Below are 26,659 nucleotides of genomic sequence, written 5' to 3'. Positions count from 1 at the left end.
ATCACTCACCTTGCAACAATTAACTCATGGCAAATCTTGTTAAACCTGTATTTTCCCCTGAAGCCTGTAATTTTCAGTATACTAGGAAAAATAGTTATCACTATCATCTTGTTCCAACATACCTTTTCCCTTATTTTTTTAAAATAAATAAATTTATTTTAAAAAAGACAATTGTATCCTAAGTAGTCATTTGTTAAATGTCAAATCAGTCATGCAGAACAGACATCAAGTACTATTCAAAAAAGGGCAAGAAAACTGGGGTTACAACTCATCAGGAAATTCTTCACGACTAAGCATGGTTTAAGAAAAAGTATAGACTCTGCATCAGACTCTGGGGCCAGAATTCCAACTTTGACATTTACTCCCTCCATGAATTTGGGTAAGTACTTTAACTTCTCCAAGCCTCCTGTAGAATGGGAATAATGATACCTACTTTGAAAGGTAAGTAGAAAGGATTAAATGAGGTTATGTATGTAAAGTATCTGGGAGAATACCTGGTTCATGGCAGATGTTCAACAAAGAGTAGCTGTTATTGGTATGAAGGAAGAATAACTTCAGCTGGCCTTTGAAGGATGGCAGGGGTGGGGGAGGGAAGGTAGGCACAGCGTGACCAAGGCCTGGAGGTGGAAATATCTATGTTGGGTTTTGCAGTAAATAGTCTGGCAAAGAGGGTGAGAGTGGGAGGCACGATCAGCAAAGTGGGCACATTTAAGAGGGTGCAGCCTTGAATGCATGGCTAAGGAGGCTAGCATTTCTTTTTTTTTTAATCAATCAATCAATTAATTAATTAATTAGGCTGTGTTGGGTCTTCGTTGCTGCACGCGGCCTTTCTCTAGGGCTAGTCTTCATTGCAGTGCATGGGCTTCTCTTGTTGCAGAGCACGGGCTCTAGGCGTGCGGGCTTCAGCAGTTGCAGCGCATGGGCTCAGTAGTTGTAGCTTGCGGGCTCCAGAGCACAGGCTCAGTAGTTGTGGCGCACAAGCTTAGTTGCTCCACAGCATGTGGGATCTTCCTGGACCAGGGCTCGAACCCCTGTCCCCAACTGCATTGACAGGCAGATTCTTAACCACTGTGCCACCAGGGAAGTCCTCTAGCATTTATTCTTGTTGGCTAAGAAGACAGTGAACGTGGAGCAGTCCTAGACATAACCTAGGTTAGAACCGAGTGCAGACAAGCCCAGCAAGAGCTACAGTCCTCACTGCTCTAAAGAGCTGTGTTCTCCACCAGGTGCTTCTCACACTGCTGTATGCCTCAGCTGAGGTGAACTGATGTGGCCTTGGACTGGAGAGCAGCCTGTCCAGTAAGCTGTGACTTATGATTAAAAAATGTGTCAGCAAAACTGAGCTGTGCTAATCCAGATTCTTCTTTTTGGAACAAGAACAAGACAACAGCTGCTAGAGCTGAGCAGAAAGGTCTTGAGGCAGACCTGGGGCTGCGGTGTCTGCTTGGGACCACAGGTACCCTGAGGCTAGGAGGATGCCGGGTGATAGAGAGTGAGGAACCTGACATGGATGGATGGTTGGTCAAAACACACAAAGGACCTGCCAAAGGTAGATCCTAGAAAGAGCAGTCCTCGCACCCCTGGCCTCTGCAGCATCCTCCAGCGTCGTGCCCAGCCCGGGACTTTCTCCTGGCCACTGGCCGCCCGCGGCAAGCCTCGTTGGGGCATGCTGCATAGAGACATGTCCTCCGACGTGCAGTGCAAGGCGCTGGATAAGATGTTCCAGAAGCAGAAGTACATCAACAAGCCCAACCGCAAGAAGCTGGCGGCCAAGCTGGGCTTGAAAGACTCACGGGTGAGGGCAGTCTCCCCAAAGGCCCTCTCCGCACACATTGTACAAATGGGAAGGTTCTCTGAAACTGCTTAGGTCCCACTGTACAGAGGGGGTAAGGTCTAGAGAGGGAGTAAGTGCACGAGCCAGCTTCGTGGAGGCTTCTCGCGATCTATTTTGCCTTATTTTTAATCATTTAATGAACAATTTACAAAAGAATAAAAAGCCTGAAAAAACTGTTAGAAATTTTAATAGGATATAGTAAACCCAAATTTTTATTCTGAGTTTCCCTGATTTAAAAACAAACAAACACACTATAAATGGGCATTTCCTCTAAGTGCAAATAACTGCTTACTATCTTCATGCATGTATCTGGAACATAACCATCCTGTAAATACTGATTTTAGACTTCAGATACATCTCTAATTGGTTATAGCTTATTATTAGTTTTGCTTTTTCTTTATGCACTTGCATCATCAAAACACAATGCTTGAAGGAATTTTTAAAATCTTTCATGGCTTATAAGACATGGAAGACAACCATCTTTGCTCCATAATTTGTATAACATTTTCACTTTTAGATTTATAAACAATTTGAATACTCAATCCAATGATTTTTTTTCCATTCCTTTCCAGTCACCTTCCATTAGCATTTCTCTCCTTACAAACAGTATCAAATAAATTAGCATGCACAGATTCATAAAAGATAAAGACTGTTATACATTCTTTTAGCAAAAGGGGATGGTTCTTGTTTTTGCCTGAAGTCCTTTCTGTTGAATGACTAACTGGATAAGAATACTATAGTTTTCTGAAAAGAATCAGATGGTAAAATATCTTCAGCTTCACTTGCCATCAGGTTTCTTTCACAACTACTCAACTCTGCCGTTGTAGCATGAAAGCAGCCATAGTCAATATATAAAACAAGAGGCAAGGCTATGCTACGATAAAACTTAATGTACAAAAACAGGTAGCAGATCAGATTTGGCCCAGGGGCCACAGTTTGCTGACCTCTGCTCTGGAGTATTCCATCATGTTATTCTTTTTAGCATAGTTGAGAATAATTGATGAGTAATATTAGATGATTCCTAAAATAATGAAATAGCAAAATGTTTCCAGATACAGGAAAATAAGGTCATTAAAATCTTATAATGTATCTTAGGTTTATAAAAGGGGCCAATACACAAATATGGTAATTTCAAGATCAAATATGCTTTATTCTATAGAAAAAAATATAACTCAATTTTCTCTTTATTTTCTGGAAGGTCCCCTAAGAAAAAGTAAATGACATGAAATAATTCTTACAAATAGAACTGCTCAAGAAAATTTAAAAATGAAGACTGGGTCCAATGGACCCTGATGGCATACTGAGCATGCAGCCAATTAACTGACTTTAACTTTGATTCAGGAGATAAGGATAGGGTCTGAAATTTTATAAATGCAAAAAAAGAAAATCTTCAGGTTTTTGTTTGTTTGTTGTTGTTGATACGCCTGGGGGATGGGAACTACTAGACCAGTGGTTCTTGTAAACTAGCAGCATCAGCATAACCTAGAAACTTATTAGGAATGCAAATTTCTGGGCTCTACCCCATACCTGAATCAGAAACTCTGGACCCAGTGCAGCCCAGTAAAATGAGTTTTAACAAGTTTTCCAGGTGATTCTGATGCTAGCTAAAGTCTGGCTTTGTTAGCCTCAGAAACATCCCTCCTGATCACCAAAGTTGGGCCAGGCAGTATCACACTAACAATAACAAACCAATTTCTTGAGATTTAGAGGTCCTAATGTCTGGTTCGCATTACTGCTTTTACGTGTTAAGAGGAGATCTGCAATGATTTCATGACTAATAATTTAGCTGCACACTGATAATTCTTGCTAATAACCTGTACTGCTTCTGCCTTGCTACCATGCCTAAACTATCTCATGGTTTAGAAGGGAATATTTTATACTGATGGATGCAGGATAGTTGGGAATACCAGGTGAAACAACACATTTCTGGCATACTGTAAAAGTTCAACAGTGTTGTTAATTGTTGAACGTGTTATTCACACTTGCATAAACTTGTGCTTTCTTTTTAAACAAAGTTTTTCTCTTTGGGAGTTACAGTCATTCATTATAAAGACTAAAAAGAGATTTTAAAAAAACTATTATTCCAAAACCCATTTTGGTTGTATCCTTCTAGTCTTTTGGGGCTTTTGTTTTTCTCTTCTTTTTTGCCTTGGTTCTTTTACTGATATGAGTAAGCAATTACACAATTTTACAAAGACTGTGCTGCAGAATAGGATAACATATTTGTAAATTTTTAAATTAAATATTAGAGTTACTCCACCCAGCTGCAGATAGCACTGTATCATTTCCTTAATAGACTGTGGGCTCAAATTACAAGGTTCGTACATTCCCTAAAAAGCTCAAGTTCATGGTTTCAATCATCTTTCACTGCAAGGAAGAAACTGAGTGAGTTGCTCCCAACTTGTGCCTTTCTAAGGGAATGGGTCATTTTGCAACACACCCTTTCTCTTGGAAATTTTTACCATATTTCTAATGTTCTGTATCATGAAATTATGATGGTAAAGTCTCACTTATCACTCTGCAGAAGAAAAGTAATAAATCATCAACTCTTTAAATGAGCTGGCTTCATCTCTGATTGAACTCAGTATATGTCAGTCATCTCTGTAAATGTGTAGAAGCCTGGAAACATCTCAGGCATAAAACAGGCAGTAAATGGGCAGCTAAAAAATAAGAATAGCCCTTGACACTGCAAGATGCTAGGAATCTGCTCCTAGCCACAAAAGGGACTTAAAGGTAACTATTAAGCAGTAGGTGTCAAGAAATGACAGGCACCAAAGATCAAGTTTAAAAGCTTTTTAGACATTGAAGAAACTCCATCAAATCTGATTACAATTTCTGTATGACGCTATTTACAATGTTTATAAAAGTACTAGACCTACATTTAACTTGGTAACAATATTCTTAGATTAAGTACTTTCTCCTAAAGGCAATTCCTTCTATTTTTCTTATGTACTTATTTCAAGTTTGCCTCAAATAAAAGGTCATTTTATCATACTTTATATTGACTAGGAAAAAACGCAAAAATTGGAAATAGGGCTGTGTGAAATGTGGTAAAATTTGGGAAAATGTGACAGATACAAAAGCCAATGTGCAAAAAAGAAACAACTCAATGTCTTATATGATTAGTTCAATCCACTTGGCCGGAAAATAACTTCAAGGAGGAATGAGTGGAATGTGATTTTAACTAAATAATCAGAAGTTTTATTTTATTAATCTCCTTGAAAAACAGGCTTACAGTAGTGGATGGTTTGCAGGATAATTATAAAAGGAAAGCCCTAAGAACTCTGCAGTGTGACTCTAATGCTACCCAGGGAAGATTTGGGGAGATGAGTTCTAAAATCAGCTGATAGTATTAATCACACCTCCCTGGCTGGGCTACCTCACTAGTGAAGATGAACACCGTGACAGCCTAATCCTGTTAGCCATTAGGATCAATTAACTCTCCAAAGGCACTTATACAATGCTCATCACGAACTCTTTTTGAAAAACTATAAACAGGTCTTCCCATGAATATTTCTTTCAGAGAAACAAGGATGACAAGAGAATAGCAGTGTCTCAGGTCCTTAAGTTTCTTAACAGGCATTTAGGCTTATATATTGTTTCCTGTTAGCCTGTTAGTCCTTAGTCAACTCTCAAGAACTTTTAACTACTTTTGAATACATTTTTAAAAACTGTGATTCTGGCCCTGCAAAAGTATTTCTCAAACTGTGGTTTATCAGAACTTGTAAAAAAATGAGGATTCTTAGGTCCTACCCTGGGACTGAAACAAAGTCTAGAGATGATTTTTAAAAGAAAGCCTGGTGATTCTTACACATACCAAAATGAGAATCACCGCTATAATCTGCTCTTACTGAGCTATGCCAACATTGGACTAGGATTAAACTGCAATAAAAAATATTTGTAGTGTGCAAAATTTTTATCAGTCTGTCTAGAAAGAAAACTGTTTCATGGAGAGTAGTTACTGGGCTCACATTTGTTTCTAAAAACCAACCCACTTTCAAACAAGAATTGAGGCAGTGTATGCATTAAAATTTAAACATTAGTCACTGAAATATAAAGATAACAACATGTATAGACAGTACTATGATTAAAGAAAGGTAATACACAATCAACATTACATTTAGCTGTGAGGTTCCTAGTAGACAAGACAAAATAAATACAATGAAATACAACAGTAAAAAAAAAAATCAGTATCATCTGATAAAAGGCTGCATTCTGATTTTTCTGAATGGATGACTTCAACAAGAATGTTTATTACAAATTCTGGATTCATGTGAAAACTTTTACATCAATTGTAAAAACGTAAGGATACAATTTTATAGGCATTTCCTCAGCTGTAATTTGGTAATCTTGCCAACTATTAAATAGCAAGTTAGAATTCATGTCTAGTTCTTACGATTCAGTTTCCACTGCAGCAAGAGTTGACAGATCAATAAATGCTGTGAAAAGCCTTAAAATCTTGGTTGTTTTTTAGAGATGAAACAGTTTAACAACACACACTGACAAAATGGGTAACTAAAAAGTACGTGTTTTTGGAAGGCCAGCAGGTCCGGGGAAGGGCCCAGGGAGCCAGACGGAACCCCCACCAAGGTGGTTGATGGAGCCGACCCACAAGTGGCATCAGCCCGGGACGTTCCACCTGCCCAGGAAACAGACCCGGGACTTTCCACTTGGCCCCGGCTTTCGCGCTCCCCGGGGGGCGAAACCAACGGCTCTATGGCTTTCCCGCTCCCCGATTTCCCGCTCCCCGAGGGGCGGAACCAACGCAACCGGCACCGACATTGCCACAACACCCGAGAGATTACCAAAAACGGGGCTGCTTCACACAGCAAGCACCTCCCCTGCGTCCACCCCTATAAATTTGGTTCGTGCCTGCACCCGGGCGCGACTTCCCTGGCCCCTTTCTCTCGGACCAGTGAACCTCGCCTGGGAGCGTTCCCAAATAAAGCTTGCTTAAGTTCTCCTCCGTTTCTTGGTGCCGTTCCTTACATTTGGTGCCGAAACCCGGGAGGGGTACCCAGCCCCACAAATTACCGCGGGGCCACCCCTCACACCCCCTAGGAGACGACCGGGGACCTCTGCTCACCCACCCGATCCGGCAGAAGCGGGGTAAGTCCCTCCTTCGTTCCCCTCGACCCCCGGGGTCCCTACCTACCGGACTCCCTGTCCTTAGCCGCGGCCGCGTCAGGGAGTCCTCCATCCTCCCTGAGCCTCGAGCGGTTGTGGAGACGTCCCAACCGCCTGACTGCTCTCCGATCTGCCGTGACCAGAGATTGAGACCAGAGACGTCTCTCTCTTTCTCTGTTCACCCGGGGACAGACCGGAGGTCATGGGGACCTCAGAATCTAAACCAGATCCTAAGACACCCCTGGGGGTGTCTCCTGGCCAACTTTACAAAACTCGGCTTTTCTCAAGACCTCCGCCGCAGGCGGCTCATATTCTATTCCACCGAAGCCTGGCCACAGTACCCTCTAGACAATCAGTCTAAATGACCTCCTGAAGGGACTTTCGATTTCAACATCCTCCGCGATTTAGACAACTACTGCCGCAGGACGGGCAAATGGTCCGAGGTCCCCTATGTCCAGGCCTTCTGGTATTCACGCTCCCGCCCTTCCCTCTGCGTCGATTGTTCCACTTCCCAGATCCTTCTTGCCAAACAGACATCTCCTACATCCAAGCCCCTAAATTCCTTTGACGATGACCCCTCTCCACTAGCCGACCCACCCGAATCTCTCACCTCTCCCCACTCCAGAGCTCCTCTCCAACCCCCACCCTACCCTGGACCGGCTCCTCTCCCTCCCGCTCACTCCAGCGCCCCCCACCGCTCCCCCGCACCAGGCAATCTCCCCCTTAGCCCCGCCTTCCCCCGCTTCCTCTCCCTCCGTCGCTCTCCCACCACCACTCTCCTCGCCAGTGAGCTCACACACCCGCTCTCACCACCACGACTCCCAGGACCCAAACCTTCTCTGTCCCATAAGAGAGGTGGCCGGAGCGGAAGGATTAGTTAGAGTTCATGTTCCCTTTTCCCTCCAAGATCTCTCTCAAATATAAAAGCGATTAGGCTCCTTTTTCTGCCGACTCTTCCCGCTACATCAAAGAATTTCGCTACCTCTCTCAAGCTTACGATCTAACCTGGCACGACATCTTTGTGATCCTATCTTCTACTCTGACCCCCGACGAGAGGGAAAGAATTCAAACTGCTGCCCGAAACCACGCAGATCAGGTCCACCTCACTGATAACTCTATGCCCGTCGGAGCCACTGCCGTTCCTGGCACCGATCAGGGCTGGAGTTATCAGTACGGCCAAGACGGTCGCCGCAAACGCGATCTAATGATCCAATGCCTCTTGGCTGGTATGCAGGCTGCCTCCCACAAGATTGTCAACTTCGAAAAACTAAAAGAGATAACCCAAGAGCCCAATAAAAATCCGGCCATCTTCCTCAACCGCCTTACAGAGGCCCTAACTCTCTACACCCGCTTGGACCCTGACACCCCCGGAGGCGCAACGGTCTTGGCCACCCACTTTATCACCCAATCAGCCCCTGATAGCAGAAAAAATCTTAAGCGGGCAGAAGACGGCCCCCAGACTCCCATCCGAGACCTGGTAAAAATGGCCTTTAAAGTCTATAACGCCCGTGAGGATTTGGCAGAATCCAGCCGACAGGCTCGGATGCACCAAAAAGTGGCCCTCCAGACCCAAGCCCTCGTAGCCGCCCTGTGGCCGGCCATCTCCCATAGACAACATCCACGGGACCCGCCAAAGGCAACCCCAAGAGGGGCCTGCTTTAAGTGTGGAAAAGAGGGACACTGGGCTCGCCAATGTCCCAATCCCCGGCCTCCTTCCAAGCCCTGCCCTGGCTGCGGGCTAACAGGCCATTGGAAGAGTAACTGCCCTATGGCCGGCCCTCCCTCAGCGCCTCCACGCGGAGGGCAAACCGACCCAATGGCCCTACCTCTCGAACTCCTGGGATTGGCTGACGATTGACAACACCCGGACTCGAAGACCCCCAACACCCTCGCCGAGCCCAGAGTAACGCTACAGGTAGCGGGTAAGTTCACCTCATTCCTGGTGGACACGGGGGGCTACCTATTCGGTCTTGCCTACATATTCCGGGCCAGTTTTTCCTTCCCAGGTCTCGGTTATGGGCATCGACGGTAAGCCATCCTTCCCCTTCCAGACCGGCCCCCTTTCATGTTACATTGAGAGGTTCCCTTTTACTCATTCTTTCTTAGTCATACCGTCCTGCCCGGTTCCTCTGCTAGGTCATGATGTTCTCTTCCAATTAGGGGCCTCTCTCCAAGTTGCCAAACTTGACCCTAAGGCCCCCTCCTCTCAATTCCTGCTCCCCCTCCTCGGTCTGGCAGCGGAACCCTCTCCCTCCTCTCTCTCTTCTCCCATCCTCCCCAATCTGATAGACCCCCAGGTCTGGGATACTTCAAAACGCATACTAGCAACCCACCACCCCCCTGTCCTAATCCGTCTTAAAGACACCTCCAAGTTTCCACCCAGGCCCCAATTCCCCATTTCTGAGACTCATCTAAGGGACTTGCGACCTATTATCACCAGACTCTTAGATCAGGGGCTCCTCGTCCCCACGGACTCTCCCTGCAACACCCCTATCCTGCCTGTCCGCAAGGCCTCAGGAGATTACCGCCTGGTCCAGGACCTCCGACTGATCAATGAGGCGATAATTCCCCTCCACCCAGTCGTGCCAAACCCATACACTTTGCTCTCCCATATTTCCCCGTCCACCACCCATTTTACGGTCCTAGATCTCAAAGACGCCTTCTTTTCAATCCCCCTACACCCTGATTCCTATTTCCTTTTTGCTTTCACCTGGACAGATCCGGATACCCAGGCTTCCCGCCAGCTCACTGGACAGTTCTTCCCCAGGGCTTCCGCGACAGCCCCCACCTCTTTGGCCAGGCTCTGGCACGGGACCTCGCTTCCTGCCCTCTCACCCCCAGTATAGTCCTCCAATACGTGGATGACCTCCTCCTCTGCAGCCCATCTCTCAGCCTCTCAGAACAGCATACTGCTGATCTCCTCAATTATCTCGGCTCTCGCGGCTATCAGGTCTCTCCAGCCAAGGCCCAACTGTCTACACCCTCAGTAACCTACCTGGGAATCCACCTTACCCCCACAAAAAAGAGCCTGACAGCCGACCGCACCCAGGCCATCCCCAACCTCCAACCTCCAGAGACAGCTGACCAGATTCTCTCCTTTCTGGGCCTAATAGGATTTTTCCGACACTGGATCCCTAACTTTGCTCTTCTTGCTAAACCCCTATATTTAGCTGCTAAAGAAACCCCCCAAGGACCTCTTACCTCTCCCTCCACTGTTCGACGGGCCTTTCTCACCCTCAGAGACACCCTGATATCCTCCCCTCCCCTGTCTCTGCCTAACCCAGACCGTCCTTTCCACCTCTTTGTAGATGAACGGGTCGAAATAGCTACTGGACTCCTTGCCCAACCCGTAGGGCCTTCCTATCGCCCCGTGGCCTACCTCTCCAAATAACTTGACCCAACCATTCGGGGATGGCAACCACGCCTCCGAGCTTTGGCAGCAGCAGCCGAGCTGACCAAACAAACACTCAAACTGACTCTGGCCCACCCGCTGACTGTATTTTCCTCTCACCGACTGGCCGACCTCCTCGGCCATAAGTCTCTCTCTCTCTCGGGCCCCTCTCGCATCCAGGAATTCCACCTGCTGTTCATCGAAAACCCTGCCATCTCCCTTGACCTCTCCCCCCGCCTAAACACGGCCTCCCTCTTGCCCATTTCCGACACGGGGACCTCCCCTTCCCACTCCTGCCCCCAAGTTGTAGAGGCCCTCAGCCTGCCGAGGGAAGGACTCTTTGATACTCCACTGTTAAACCCGGACCGCACCCTCTTCGTAGATGGCAGCTCAATACTCGGCCCTGACGGACGCCGCCGGGCAGCCTACGCGGTAGTAACCATCTCAACCATTATCGAGGCCAACCGCCTCCCAGAAGGGACAACCTCTCAAAGGGCTGAACTGATCGCACTCACGCGGGACCTTGACTTCTCTAAGGGCCAAAGGGTCAATATCTATACAGATTCTAAATATGCCTTCCTGATTGCACACAGCCATTCAGCTCTTTGGAGGGAGTGTGAAGTTTTGACCACCAAGGGCTCCCCGGTGGTCAACGCCTCCCTCATCGCAAAACTCCTGGATGCCCTCCAACTGCCTGAGGAGGTGGCAATCATCCACTGCAGGGGCCACCAGTCTCCCTCTAACCCAATAGCACAAGGTAACTCAAAGGCCGACTCCGTGGCCCACAAGCTCACCAAAGGGGCCCCTCCAGCTCTGATCTTGTTCCTCACCTCAATCCAACACGCATATGACCCCCACGAAGAGACAGCACTACTATCCAAAGGGGATAGTAGTTGTTGTAGTTGTCCACAAGGACAACAAAGGATGGATTTTTATGGACAACAAAGTTGCCCTCCCTTCAGCTCAAGCGGACAGCCTCCTATAAGACATCCACAAGTCCCTACACATTGGCCCAAAGGCAATGTTCCGTTTCCTAGATCCCTTCTTTTATATGCCTGGACTCAGAGATGCCATCTCAAAAGCTCACGCGGCTTGCCAGACTTGTGCGTCCATCTCTCCACAAGGAGGCCTACGGCCCCGAATTCCTACTCACCAGATGCGCGGACACCAACCTGGCAAGGACTGGCAGATTGACTTCACCCACATGCCCTGCTGTAAACGCTTCCAATATTTCACCTTTTCAGGTTGGATCGAGGCCTTCCCAACGGCCCGAGAAACAGCAGATACGGTCGCCACCATTCTTCTCCAACATATCGTCCCCCAGTTTGGCCTGCCTAGCTCCATCCAGTCGGACAACAGACCCGCCTTCGTCTCTCAGGTGGTTCAGCAGGTATCCGAGGCTCTTCAGATCACCTGGAGACTCCATATCCCTTACCACCCCCAGTCATCTGGTAAGGTTGAACGTGCCAACGGGATCTTGAAGGACCACCTCACCAAGCTGTCCCTTGAGGTCCATATCTCGTGGCCCGATTTGCTCCCTCTTGCCCTTACCCGAATCTGAGCCTCACCTCGGACCCCTACTGGTCTCAGTCCATTCGAACTGCTCTACGGCCGCCCTTTTCTCCTCCATAACCTACGAACCCAAAACCCACCCCTAGCTTCCTACTTCCCCTACCTGTCTCTGCTCCGCCACCTTCTCCGTGAACACACTGACCACAACCTGCCGACAGTCACTGCCTCTGAAACTTCCCCTCTCCCTCTACAACCTGGCGATAGCATCCTCCTCAAAGAATTACACCCCCAATCTCTCAAGCCACGGTGGACAGGCCCCCATACGGTGATCCTCACCACTCCTACGGCAGCCAAACTCTTGGGACACCCCTCCTGGTACCATGTCTCCCGCCTTAAAATGGCCCCAACTCCAGAGACTTGGACGGCCCAACCGCTGGGTCCCACAAGACTACGGCTTGTCTGTCACCCTGTCTCTCCTCCTGCTGCTCCTCCTGCCACCCAGGACTCACCAGATGTCCCTATGGCGCTTCCATGTCCATGGGACATGGCAAGCTAAAGGTCGGACCCACACTCGAGTCTTGGGCACGGGGGACTGCCAACCAGATGGGTGCCAGGCCCTGGTGACAGTCCAGATCCCCATCTCTAACACAGAAGGTGTTCCCCTGGGTTGGTCCACCCCCGCTGTCTGCTTCACTTACGATCAGACCAGAGACTACTGTCAATGGTGGGATGAGACCTATGGGGGGTGCCCCTATCACTCATGTAACATCCATGTGGCAAAACTAGATACCAGGAGCTCGCTCCAACAATCCCACCTGCTCACCACAAATGGCAAGGGTCAATTATTCATTAACATCAAAGATCCCTGGGACACAAGATGGGTAAAAGGGGTACAAGGAAAAATCTACCGGTGGGCAACTGATGCCTACCCTGTGGGCTCTATCAGGGTCTTCCGCTCATACATCAGAGTGATCCCTGAAATTATCCAGCACTTGAGCGAGCAGGCCACCATGGTCCAGGAGACAGAACAGGCCCTAGAACGCCAATTACCCCACCCTGACCATAAGACGGACCCTTTTTCTTGGTTGGCCCTCATCCGCCAAGGGGTGCAAATGCTTAATCACACCGGAATAGGCAACATCTCTGACTGCTTTCTATGTGTCTCACTTAGCCGACCACCATTAACTGCTGTCCCACTCGACCAGCCCTTCACCTCTACCCTCCTTAATTCCTCCCAGAACTTACCTTTTCCCCCTTTAAGAGTCCCCATATTCCTTGATTTAGAAAAAAAGAACCTCACAATTTGCTATGGCAGCCGACCAAACTTAACTAATGATGCACTCCCTTGCAACTCATCCCTCCCTGTAACTACGCCAATGGGGGCCCCACCAGGTCTGTTCTTTTGGTGTAATGGCTCCCTTACAAAAGAGATCAACTCTTCCTCCCCCTTTCCATGTATCCCCGTCACCCTTGTTCCACAGCTCACATTATATGGCGAAGCTGAATTTCTCTCACTTACCACACAACTCTTCGGCCGACAGAAAAGGGCCATCTTTCTCCCTATGGTAGCAGGCATTTCCCTCGCCTCCTCCCTCGTTGCTGCAGGCATCGGGGGAGGAGCCCTGACACACAGTGTCTCTACATCCCACAACCTAGAAGAGAAACTCCAGCTAGCCATTGAGGCCTCTGCCGCCTCCATCACCTCCCTCCAGCGCCAGATCACCTCAGTAGCCCGAGTTGCCTTCCAAAACCGACGCGCCCTGGACCTTCTGACAGCCGACAAAGGAGGTACCTGCCTCTTCCTACAAGAAGAATGCTGCTACTATATCAACGAGATAGGGGTCGTTGAGGACAATGTGGATGCTCTCCGACGCTTAAAAGAAGAACTCCAACGCAGGCAGCGACAATCCACCTCCCCCATCCCCGACTGGTGGCGGTCCTGGCTGACACCAATCCTAGGCCCCTTAATCCTTATCTGCATCCTATTCATGCTTGTCCCCTGTTTCCTCAGGTTTCTCCGCAATCACATACAAGAAGTATCTCGGGTGGCGGTGAATCAGATGCTACTCCACCCATATACCTTACTACCCACAGAACCCCCCGCTGCCGCCCTCCCCTAATCTCCGGACTGTTGGCCGCCCGACTCCCCTCCAGCGCCCCATACAGCAGGAAGCAGCCAGAGAACAAACGTCGCCCCATTACACCAAAGAAGTCAGGATGTAAGGCCAGCAGGTCCGGGGAAGGGCCCAGGGAGCCAGACGGAACCCCCACCAAGGTGGTTGATGCAGCCGACCCACAAGTGGCATCAGCCCGGGACTTTCCACTTGCCCAGGAAACAGACCCGGGACTTTCCACTTGGCCCCGGCTTTCGCGCTCCCCGAGGGGCGAAACCAACGGCTCTATGGCTTTCCCGCTCCCCGATTTCCCGCTCCCCGAGGGGCGGAACCAACGCAACCGGCACCGACATTGCCACAACACCCGAGAGATTACCAAAAAAGGGGCTGCTTCACACAGCAAGCACCTCCCCTGCGTCCACCCCTATAAATTTGGTTCGTGCCTGCACCCGGGCGCGACTTCCCTGGCCCCTTTCTCTCGGACCAGTGAACCTCGCCTGGGAGCGTTCCCAAATAAAGCTTGCTTAATTAAGCTCTCCTCCGTTTCTTGGTGCCGTTCCTTACAGTTTTCTCATGCAAGAAGTTGAGACAAGCATAGACAAGTTTTCATGGGACAAGCAAACTACGTTGTTTGTAATCTGAAGATAAAGGTTCCCCTTCTGCAAAATCAGGTGAACTATACCTTGTATCACCATGAGGACTTTAGCCTTGAGGAGGCAGTTTAAATAGGTTAGCTAAGATTGGAGGAGGGAGCAACATGTGGCCTAGGAGGGCAACCATTTCCCACCCGCCCCACCCTAATTCAGAGTGGTCAGCCAAAGAAATTACAGCAAACAGGAGCAAAACATGCCAGACAGGTCAAGTTCTGAAGTCTTCACAATCATTTTGGCGCAGAGAGAAATAAAGATAAATAACAACTGAATTTTTCACTACAAACCTGTAAACTGCAGCATTCTACAGACATACTATAGAAACTCAGGTTGACTCTTTCCTAGTCATGATTAACCTGTGTAAGTATGCCCAATGCTTTTCATATTTTTTGAAAAACCAAGCTGCTTATAAGGGGATCTGAACTTAAACTTCTCATGAGGTCTGCTTAAGATGTTATCTTTGTTAAGTTTGTGAGGTAAGGTTTTTTTGTTTGTTTTTAATTCCTGAGAAGAAGTGTAGAGAGACTTTTCCAAAAGGTAACTAAGAAACGTTAAGTATTCTCTGAGTCTTTGTTACATACAGTTGTATTCAAAATGTATTCCTAGTATGTCTGGTATACATACATATACACACGGAGATACCCCCATACACATGTAAAAAGAAAATCTAATAAAAGTTACCACACACAAATGCAAGTGAAAAAGAGTAAAACCAAACTGCACAGGGAATATATTAAGTATTTAACCAAAATTCTGCATAGTTTAAGCATAATCTAGAAAAACAAAAGTGAGCTCAAAAATCAAATTAAGTGACAATAAAGTCCATACCTAACAGTCCAGTGTGTACATCATCTTCATTCTTCAAATTTTCAGCATGTAACTCTGTAAGTACAAAAAGGGCTTGGGTAAAAAAGACAGTTTTATAATTTGAAAAGTAGCTCAAAGGCCAGAAAGACATTGTGGAGTTGTGGAAAGCACTCTGGAGCCCAAAACAACTGGGTTCAAATTCTGATTCCATTTACTAGCTAAGTGACCTTCAGTAAGCAAATAAGATGTCTTTATGAGTCAACTGCCATGTATATAAAATGGGAATTTTTATTCCCTAGACATTTTATGTAATGCGAATTACTAGGTTTTGAGTTCAGCTCCTTTCTCTACCCTCCAAAATAAGCACAGCTCAATGTGTCCTGCAATGTACTTCAACTTATCAGGTTTTGTGACTTTATGAACAAAGGCAATCTTTCAGAGCAAAAGAATTAAACTACCTACAAGACAAAACTCTGAGCTGCTTTGAAAAAATGGGGGAGGGAAGTGATAGAGGAAAGAAACATTGGCACCCATATTTAACATTGACAATTTACACCCAGTATCATTGTTTGAAGAGGTAAAATTCTCATATTAACTTGCCAATCTGTCTTGTGCATGAAAATCAAGCATGGTAAAGTGTTAGATGCCATCTACACCCCACTAGGGGCTTGGAAGCAATGAGGAAAAGTAAAAACTGGAATTAAATAGATTTAATTCTACTTAGTGAAGTAAAATACTTGAGTGGCAATGTGTTGGGTGCTTTTCATACAACAAACTAAGGTATTTTTTCTTGTTTTAATTTTTCTTTTTCAGTAACTTAACCAAAGTCACACACCACTGAGAACTGAACTTTAAACTGACGTCTGACTCTTTCCACTGCAACATAAAATATCCAACCACATAATACATCTGTATAAGCTTTGGAAAACCTTTCAAGGTACATCTCTTTCTATTCCAACCTGGCCAATATTTCAACTTAAGACACGGAAAATAACACCATTAATCAGAGAAAGAACCTACTATCTTGCTCCTGCAACAGAACTTCACCACTACACTGGGTTGCAAACCTAATTCAAAACCCAAGAGGGTCTATTTTACCTATGCAAGTATAAATTTGGGTTGGGATGGAAATCCTTGTCCTTCAGCAATTCAACGTGTACAGAGGAATCAGTGGATTGTACATCTTTAACCATTTGTGGATTAAACTCTTTGAACGTGTATAACCTAATATTTACACTTTGCACCGTTCCTTTAATGACGGTTGTTATGCATTTTGCTTGATTTTGCCAATATTTTACCGCAAGTGTTCACCGACTTTAAGATATTTTTTTTCAAGACTACCCACTTATCAAGACCCTTTCTTAAAATGGGTCTCCTGATCACGGACCAAAGTCCTCTACCTTTAAGGAAAGAGAAGACAAGGGAGAAGATCAAAGAAAGGTGCGGACGCGGACTCTGGATGAAAGCGGCTACCAGCTTGCCGGCCTTTGACGGAGCGAGGGCGACGAAGGGGAGAGCCACGTCCAGGCTCAACTAAAGTAAACTCTGGACACACTTTCAAGGCCTGGGCTTCATTCCGTACCTTTTACGATCAGGTAGGTGATAGCGAGAAGGAAGGCGAGGAGGATGGCAAACAGCAGCGAACAGAGAACTGAGAGGACCTGAACCGGCCAGCGCCGGGCTTGGGCTCTGCCGCCTGCATCCGCCGAGAAAATACCATTGCGTTTATCGGGCAGGGCGGGAGACCCGTCCCCATCTGGCCGGAGTAGCGAGTCCTTTCTAGGTTCCGATGACGCCCTGGCCGAGAACTCCGCCCGCAGGTCACGGGCCACTCGGTTGCATCCCTCCTCCTCGTCGACTTCACCCTCACCCCAGCTGTCTCCCTGAGTGAAAGCGGAAAACGCCGGTTGATCAAACGGGACAGCAGTGCCTAGACGGCGGCGAGAAGGGGCTGGGCGCCTCCCACTCTCCACGAACGACATGGCGGGAAAGACAGTTAGGTCCGCAGAGGTCAGGCGTCGCCCACCTGCCCCGCCCCGCGGTCGCAACAGCCAATCAACGGCCAGGCCCTCCACGGCCTCCACCACCTGGCCCCGGCGCGCAGGGGTGCACAAGGGTGCGTGGCTGGGCGAGGAAAGTGCCGTGGGGCCCGAGAAAAGGCTGGGCGCCCCCGGACCAGAGCATGACCCTCAAGTAGTACGAAGGAAGGGGCGCAGTGAAGTGCGCGGAGAGAGACAAGCCGAGGCCCAAGGCAGCCGAGTGTCCTCTCCCTGCAGTGCTTAGTCCGGGCCAGCGAGCTCCGCCGCCGCCGCCGCGTCACCTCCATGCAAGCTCGCGCCCCGGCAGCCCCAAAGCCGCACCTCCCCGACGCTCGGTCCTAGCGCCCGCCCATGCCGCTCTAATACACATTCCCGAACCTATTTGCTTTCTCTCTTCTTCCCCTCTACGCCTGCACTAGCCCCGGCTTCCCTCATTAACGGCAGCTCAGCTCGCCACGCCCTCGCCTCCCTTAACTGCCCTTTCCTCCTTCCCTGTCGCATTGTTCTCCCCGCCCCTACCACAACTTCCCTCCACACCGCTCGGCACGCCTCCTCCCCCCACCCCGGCGCGCGCTCGCCAGCTGGTGCGTACAGAGCTCGAACCCGCTCCTCACGACCCCTCCTCTCGCCTTCCCCGCCCCCTCCCTCCACCTCGAGCCCCGCGCGCGCGCATCCAGCCCCGGCCACCGCTAACGCTAGAAGCTGCTTACTCCACCCCCACCCCACCCTACCCCACCCCCGGCGGCCTCAGGTTTGCGGGGCGTACGTGACTCGGGCGGGGGGTGAAGGTGGCAGGCCCCCACTGCCCCACCCCCTACGGGGTGAGGCTGTCTAAGCTCGGGAAACTGGGATACAGTTGTCTTCCCTTCCCCGGGGGAAGTTGGTGGAGTTTTCCCGGCAGAGGAGTCGGCGCAGAAACTTCCTCCGTCCCCCTATTCCCCCCTCCATGCAGGCGACGCCGAGTGAGGCTGAGGCTGGGGGCGAATCGTCGAAGAGCTGCGTGTCGGCAGCGCAGTCTGATTGGACAGCGGGGAAGCCTGTCAGCTTATTGGCCCCGCTGATCCCGCCCCGTAGCGCAGGGCAGCCTTTAACCTTTAGCCCCAGTGGGCGCCAGCCACTCAGATCGCTTCTTGTTGGTATGTGTAGCGGCAGTGGCCGCCGGCGGAGCAGTCTGAGTCCGACGATGAGGCCGGGGACGGGAGCCGAGCGTGGAGGCCTCATGGTGAGTGAAATGGAGAGCCATCCTCCCTCGCGGGGTCCCGGGGACGGGGAGCGGAGATTGTCCGGCTCAAGCCTCTGCTCCAGCTCTTGGGTCTCTGCTGACGGCTTCCTGAGGAGACGGCCCTCGGTAAGGGATCGGTGGGGCAGGGGGAAAGCGGCACAATGAAAAACGGAGTCAGAGACAGGAAGCTTTCTCCAGGAGGAGAAGATGAGAGTGGACGAAGGAAGAGCTCGAGATGGTGGGATATGTTCCGAGGGAGAGAAATGGGAGGGCGGGGATGCACAAAGGAAAGGAAGTGGGACCGTGGAAGTTCCCAGTGGGTTTGGCCTAGGCAGATGCGCGGTGGAGGTGCTGGGCCCTAGGCGGGGTGAGCGTTTTGGAGAGGTAGGCCCGATTAAGCAGGCGGGGGGAAGGCAGAGACTTTCTTCGGTAGACTTTAATAGAGGCTGCCAGAATTTCTTCACTAGTAGTAGTGTTGTCTGCAGCGGGGGGACAGCTGGGAGAATTGGCAGGAGATAATTTCCTGCTTTTAAGACCTGTAACAATGGACACACAAGTAAAGAAAGTAGTTGTCTTATAAAAGCGCGTTAAGATGGATGAATTAGTTGTTTGCATTTAGTGTCCGTGAGTGACAGACCTCATTCTTTGGGTTTTTTGTTTTGTTTTGTTTTTTGCAGGAGTAATTTTAGCTGTGTTAGAGATTCTCTTAGGAAATAATATGTTTGCTTGTTAGGAGGGAAGTGTCCCCGGGTATCCAATACTGTTTGTTTTGTGTAAGACCAGCCCTCATCTGAGTTAATTGGGTAAATTCAGCGTTTTAAAGCTTAAAATCATCTTAGACATGAATTTAAGAATAAATGAAGTTATAAAATAAAAATAGTTGACTAGCTGATATCTGTGTGAAGTAGGACAAAGTTGTGGTTTTCACCATAACAGTTAAGTTGGCCTTCACATGCATTTCCTCCCAGTTTAGCAAACCAGTTGGTAACTGATTAAATCAGCATACTTAAAACAGCAACAACTACGAATTAGGTGTCCAGTGATGATTTTAATGTTTTCCATTTTGTTCTGAAATTTGGTCAGGTGCAACCTCATAAATACTGGTGTTGTACATTTTATTTAAGACAAGAAAGTATAAACTAACTCAGTAATTGAATCACACATTAGCCAGATATTATGTCATGCATATAACTGATTTGTAGAAATCAGATTTTTGAGAAGCATTTATTGGTACTTACTAATTTTTAAATTGTCCCTCTTTTTCAGATGGGGCACCCTGGCATGCATTATGCCCCAATGGGAATGCATCCTATGGGTCAGAGAGCGAACATGCCTCCTGTACCTCATGGAATGATGCCGCAAATGATGCCCCCAATGGGAGGACCACCAATGGGACAAGTAAGAATGTTTTGTTTTGTATTTCTTTGTTTACTTTTGCCCATGGTATTCTTGTGTCAAAGAATTTCAAAATCTGGGTCAATACTTACAGCTGTTTAAGTTTCAGTTTATGCCAGAATAATGTTTTTAAGTGAAATGTTGTATAATCATGACAGTAACCAAATTTTGAGTGTAATGAAAAATCTGTATAAGAGATTTACTTTCTACAGCAACAAAATTGAGTTGTTTTTGTTTGTTTTTTTAAATTTAAAAGTAGCAAAGTACATGTAGGCTTTTTAGTTTAATGACTTTCCCCCCAAGTATGTCAATTGAAGTAAATATGCTATGTCAATATAATTTTTGTTGGTGGACCTTGTACATGCATAGAATCTGAAAACAGCAGTTGTTTAGGCCTTTGGCTTAGGATTAATTTTATTCCTGAAAAAGCTTCCTGGTGTGTGTGTGTGTGTGTGTGTGTGTGTGTGTGTGTGTGCGCGCGCGCGCGCGTGTGCGCGTGCGCGCAATGGGGGTGGAGGTGGGAAGGTTCTACTCTGATTTGGTTCTTCATAGGACGGTGCCAAATAGGTAGTTTATTTTCCACTTATACTATTTTGTTTTTTTAAAATGATTTTTGCTTCTGCACTTCTGCTTTTGAGCTGTCCCTTCCATCTCCAGCATAAATTGTAAACATTTTGTGGGAGTGATTTGGACCAAACGGTTTTAATGCTGACTCAATGAGTTCAATAGAACTTAATTCCTAGAAAAGCATCCAAGAAAGGTAACAGGTTCAGTTACCGTAAATAATTTTATGCCCCCTGTTAGGTTCTATAATACACATATTCTTTGGTGGCTGGGTTCTTTCCATTTAGTGTTTCAATAAATCATCAAATATTTAGGGTAACAAAATATTTTGGAAAGCCAGTCAATTAGGTATGATCTTTCTGCCAGTTGGGGGCATCATTTGCTTTGATAATCATTTAAGCCTTGATGGTTTGAATTATTGGTGAAATTGTAGTGGAGAAAGGAGCTCGCTCTGTGTGTATGTTTTTTTGTTTTTTTTTTCTTAAGAATAGAAGGGCTTAATGTCAAGTGGTTTTCTTCTTTTTTATTTAAGGTATTTAAGAGTATAGCCCTTAATTTTGTATAAAAAGCTTTATTCAGAGGCACCAGGCCCAAAAGATTCTGCCTGTAGGAGTTCTTTAAATAAAAGAACTATTTATTCTGTTACTCTAGGATAGCACAAGTTTTAAAACTCCCTAGGTGATGGAGAAACAACTCTGATTCCTCTTCTGTTTCTTTCCATCTCTAAGCAGCAAGGAGCTCTTCTTGTTTTCTCAGTAGAGCTGCTCTAACTAGATAATGAGCTTTAAAAAATATTTATTCTTTAAATGCTCTGGTTCTTATTTAAAATTAGTTTCTTTCCACAGAAAGATAAAATAAAACAATTTGCTACTGCCAGATGCTTCTCTCTTTTCTGGGGCCTTCTGTTTCCATTGGGCCAATCAAGGTAAGTTTTGCAAGGGATTGACCTGCTTGCCCTTGCTGTATTGGTGCTGTTGCACTACCAAAACCAAGATACCAGCTAGTCATTTTGAGTAAAATGCAGATTTTATTTTTTAAGTACTCATGTATCTCATTGACATAAGCTGGTCACAGTTTGCTCTATGGCCCTTTCTCTTTAGCTCTGTAGTGACCATCTTCCTAGTAAGGTTATTTGCTACTTGGTACACATCCATTCAAATACTCTGAATTTTACCTTGTGGTTTTCTTCTACTTCTTTCCTAGACCAGTATATGCCATGTGCCTTTAAGCGTACCTGACTGTTTAGATGTTCAGAAGTCTCTCTCTGTTGGCTCCTGTTAGGATAACGATTGAATGACTTAAGAACCCAGCTCTGAGGAACTCAAGAGAATACCCATTTTTTTTCCCTTAGATTATTCCTTTTTTTCCTCTTGATATCTAACAAATATGGGGCCCAAGTCTTGGTAAAACAAATTCTTGTTTTAGCTTTGATAACAGAGTCGGAGGGCATGGATAATATAAACAGTCATGTATTCAGAAATCTAATTTAAAGCCCTATAAACAGCTACCTTAAAATAAAAGTTGATAATTCGCAAACTTGATCCTTTTTTCTGCATCATGTCTTCTGTCTACCCGCCCTCAGAAGTATAAGTGAGCCGTAAGTGATCAGAAGATAATGAGAAGAAGCAGGATGCCTATATAGCTCACTGCAGTGACACAAAGTTGGTAGGGTTCTGTCATCAAATTTTAAATAGTTAATTCACAAATTCTTTAGACTTTGCAATTGAAGGTTATGGAACCTTCATGTATATTGCCTAGTTCGCATTAAGATCTCATTCTGGGACCAGCTGAGGACTAAAATTGGTGGCAGTCTTACTTGCTAAGTGATTGTGGTCTTTGGGATGTTACTGAACATGACATGAAATTTTAAAACTTGTTTGTAAAATAATATGCAGACTGGACATAACAGTCTACAGAAACCAGAGTTTGTACTTTTTGAAATGCAGCAGATGATTTAGATTAGAGGAGTAGCATGTTTGTTTTAGTTCAGGAGATAACCTAGAATGTCTTTTTAGAATTTAGGATGAATCTATTAGTAGTAATAGATATTTGGAAATTATCAAATAGGTCTTAATAATATTCTTTCAAGTTTATCCTGTAGGTTAAACTTGCCTTTCTTATTGTACATTAACTTCAGATGGGAAAGTTGTGCTTCTACTTTTACAGAGTTATAGGATCTTACAGTTGGAAGGGACCTTACAAGTTTACAAATGTTAATGATAAAATAATTTTCCTGCTTGGTGGCAGTAGAGATTTGTATTAAGATATAATTATGTATGAAGCTGTCCTCTTTCTCTATGTGTATTGTAAATAATGTTTTGCTTTAAAATATTTTCACGTCTTATTCTTTTGTTGTCTTTTCTACAGCATAACCATCCTTATCACAGGCAATTTGGCCTTCACTTAAGCCCAAGAGAGTCTTTCTGCCTGACTTTGTCTTCTTTCTTTAATTCTTAATTTTCCTCTTCTTTTAATGAGAAGAGTAAAGTAAAAGAATTAAGGTCCCTTTCAGCTCTAATAACCTATGATTCAGTTTAGATCATTTGATGAGGATAGGTGATATGTATAAGATTTTATGGGTTGATATGCAAGTAAAAATAGGAAATTCTTTTAGTAATGCCCCCCTAATTCTAATTATTCATTATTTTTTTCTTGTTGCCTTTGTTCAATAAACTGATAAATGAATAATTGCTCTTTAAAAATAAGTCAGATTTTCATGTTCTCCTACTGAGTAAGGCGGGTTTTTATAGACCTTATTTCTGTTCCTGCTGCTATCTGAGCTTAAGTCATTACACTGTCATGCCTAAGATACTCTTTACAACTTTTAAGCTGGTTTTCTTGCTTCAAGCTTGTCCCCCAAAAAACTCTTTTTAGATTTCAATGAGTTATCTCCTTGCCGTAGAACTTCCACTGTTTTTCTGTGCCTATAGCGTAATGTCTACTTTCCACAATTTAACTTTCAGTTATCTCCCATAGTATATAATTCAGAGCACGATTCTCAGCTGCATGTCTTCACATTCCCTAATATGAACGCGGGCTGGTCTTTTCATGGTATTTTGAGTAACTATATTAGTTCATGACCAAGGTTGTGCTGTTTTTCTTGCTCTCCTGCCCCCCAGCTCTCTACTACCATGAGCTTTCCTTTATTTACCTAAATTCTGCCATTTCAAGTCCTGCCTTCTCCAAGAGGTCCTCAACAATAAATTTTCCCAGCATATACCTCCCCTTCAGATTATTAAAATAAAATCCTACGTAATCCGCCCATAACTCTTACTATTTCACTTATTTTAGCACTTGTTTTGTTTTATTATGGTTTATTTGCTTTGCCTTTCCAACAGTTGTAAGCTCTTAGGGGGCAGGGGCTGTGTTCTGAACTTTTAAGAAGTCTATAGGTGCTGAGCACAGTTCTTGGCACATCATGGGTGCTCAGTAAATTACTTGTTGAATGAATGAAACAAACGCAGATACCCTTTCCTACAATATAAGCCAGAAAGTTAGTCAGTGTTACATGTGACTTTTCAGCGGTTACTTATGACTTCACACTGTTACCACTTATTCTTGTTTTTAGGGTCTGTCTCTACTGTTGATTTTCAATTTGACAAAAATGGAAGATAATTAAGATGAAATAAGTAATTTTTGTTTGGTGAATAAAACTAAAGAACTTCCATTTACTTTAAATTACAGGCAAATGTATTTCTGTCTGTATGACTTCATTGGTGATCATCTCTTTAAGTTTTACCAGATTTTTCCATACCCTAGGGAGAAATGATGATTTGGAATATAGGCCTTCCAGAGAAATCCAATATATTGATTGGTGTCTTAGATTTATCTGACTGTCTTGATAAATTGTTATGCTGTTGTTGCTTGTGAGTTATCCTCACTTTTGGGTGTTATAGGGTCCTTGCCATTGAATTGAACATTAGCCAGTGAAAAAGATTTTTTTTTTAGCTTATCTGCTCGTAGATTGTTGAATCTAGGTAACTTTCTTTATGTATTTATATTACCTAGGTGAGTGCATTTTAAAACATAGATTGACCCATACCTACTGTGTTGGTATAACTTTTGGGCTGTGTATATGGTTAGATTTTGATAGGTTTTAGTTTCATTATCTTTAGATAGCAACTCATTTAAATATGAACTCATCTATTCAAAAACTTCAACTAGAGTAGTATTTCTGAGTATATCGGGATTACTTGAAGAGATGTAAAAAGACCATGTCACTTTGGAAGAATGAACTGCACCCCTCCACCCCTTTGAGATTCGCAGGGTGCAGTATTTTCTAAAGATGCTAAGAAGTCTTGCAGAAGCCTTTTAAAACTTTTTACTTAGTATTTTTCGGTTTTAGTTGGCCATCTTCCTCTCCCCCACTTCCACAGTCTCCCTTGCCCCCCTGTTATCTGTTTATTTTGCTTTGTCTAGCACATTGCATAGAACTAACACTGCCTGTAATTAACATTTTGCGAGAAAAGCTGAATTGGGATCACTTACCCATTTAGTCTGCTCTTCAGGATAAAAGGGCAATGTGGAAATCAGTATTAACACACATAAATGTAACAGCTCATAGAGTTGTAGAGTGCAACAAATGTATTCATTAATGGTGAAATCAGAAAGGAAAGAAAAAAAAAGGGACTTCCCTGGCAGTCCAGTGGTTAAGACACCACTCAGGGGGCACGGGTTCCATCCCTGGTGGGGGAACTAAGATCCTGCATGCTGCGCAGCCTGGTCAAAAAAAAACCAAAAAAGATCTCAATGGGTTAACCTGTTGGTTTTTGATTGGGTTTGTTAGAAATGTTGATGACATGACTTCCAGTCATTATCAAGTGGTATATCAGTAGATAGTGCACATTTGGCATCTACTTATATCCATAGCTATGCACTTGAGTTTTTGTTTGTTTTTTTACCTAGAGAAAGAATTAGCCTAAGTTGTGAAGGTTTCTAAGTTGGAATGAGTAGATATACACTGTCTCATTTAAAGTTGTCATTAGTCTTTCATTCTTATTTCCTATTTCCATATCTTCATATTTCCATTGTCAGGTCAATTTAGCCAATAGACTTTGCCCATTTTCGTCAATAGACATTTAAGCCTCTTCTTGACCGTGTATTAGTACAAAGGTGAACACTATATATATATCATGCACTCAGGGAACTTACAGGTATCACTCAGGTGCCTGGCCACACTGTTTTCTCATCTTTTAACTGCTGATTTGACTGTCACGATACTTGTAGACATTCGAATATTTAGTGGAGATGAATCTTTTATATTTGTATTCTTTTTCTCCCTGGTCAAGTCATCATGTTTCTTCTACTTATTAAAAAAAGTTAAGTATAGTTAGCGGTTACTAAAGATGTGGTATTTTGTATGACAGGCTTGAAAGAAAATCCTCTATCTGCTTCTTTCTTACTTGGGGCACTACACTCAAAGTGGAAATCTGAATCTTCTCCAAATCTGAGTGTTGCTGTTAGCCGTGTCTCTTAAAGGACTAAACATGCCAGCAAGTGAGAACTGAGTTGAAATACAGTTTGCTTTATCTTAGGCTTTCATTTTTTTTTTTAAACAAAATTTTCATCTCATTTATCTTAGACTTTTTTTTAACAAAATTCTCAAATCTTATTTATTAGCTCCTGATCTGTTTGGGTTAAGACTTTTTAAATTACCTTTTGATTAATGAATGAGCATTAAGTTTCTGTTTGAGAACGTGGGCTTGGTATACTTTCTTCGGTCATTGGGTATCAAGAAAGTTGTTAATTCTCTGAAAGATGATTTTTTTTAGTACTTTTAAGATCATTACATATTTATGATCATATATTTGTTGAATATAATAGAAAATTACCCTCTCTTTCCTTATACAGAAATAAGAGCTAGTCATAAAGTTGTCTACTACAAGTGTTTGAGTCTCTGCTATGTCTATGTAACTCTCTTCTGTACGAGTAATACTTACATAAATTAAACATGCTCTTTGTCCTAAAGGTGCCCACAATTGAGAAGGAGCTAAAAATTTTCATA

At 45.1% G+C, this 26,659-nt stretch overlaps 2 protein-coding genes across 9 annotated transcripts in view; one reads left to right on the top strand and one right to left on the bottom strand.

The window, feature by feature from the left end:
- The window catches only part of ARL6IP6 (ARF like GTPase 6 interacting protein 6), a 46,859-nt gene extending 29,053 nt beyond the window's left edge, over positions 1–17,806 (bottom strand). Inside the window, exons 1-2 of one of the 2 annotated variants that reach the window (XM_079924015.1) lie at positions 17,018–17,806; positions 15,457–15,510 (exon numbers count right to left, since the gene is read on the bottom strand). In XM_079924015.1, coding sequence (XP_079780141.1) covers positions 15,457–15,510; positions 17,018–17,417 — 454 coding nt within the window. In that variant the 5' untranslated portion in view covers positions 17,418–17,806. The remainder of the gene's footprint in view (positions 1–15,456; positions 15,511–17,017) is intronic. The other variant, XM_079924014.1, reaches the window with a different exon arrangement.
- The window catches only part of PRPF40A (pre-mRNA processing factor 40 homolog A), a 59,577-nt gene continuing 50,451 nt past the window's right edge, over positions 17,534–26,659 (top strand). Inside the window, exons 1-3 of one of the 7 annotated variants that reach the window (XM_079924012.1) lie at positions 17,534–17,551; positions 18,427–18,822; positions 19,963–20,094. In XM_079924012.1, the coding sequence (XP_079780138.1) occupies positions 18,613–18,822; positions 19,963–20,094 (342 nt within the window). In that variant the 5' untranslated portion in view covers positions 17,534–17,551; positions 18,427–18,612. Of the gene's footprint in view, positions 17,552–18,022; positions 18,059–18,316; positions 18,823–19,962; positions 20,095–21,500; positions 21,581–26,659 lie in introns of those variants that run through there. The other 6 variants (XM_079924011.1, XM_079924013.1, XM_079924007.1 and 3 more) reach the window with 6 other exon arrangements.

The sequence above is a fragment of the Stenella coeruleoalba genome, assembly GCF_951394435.1.
Source record: "Stenella coeruleoalba genome assembly, chromosome: 6".
Taxonomy (NCBI): domain Eukaryota; kingdom Metazoa; phylum Chordata; class Mammalia; order Artiodactyla; family Delphinidae; genus Stenella; species Stenella coeruleoalba.
Note: the sequence above shows the minus strand (reverse complement) of the source record. Positions and strands in the feature narration are given on the sequence as shown.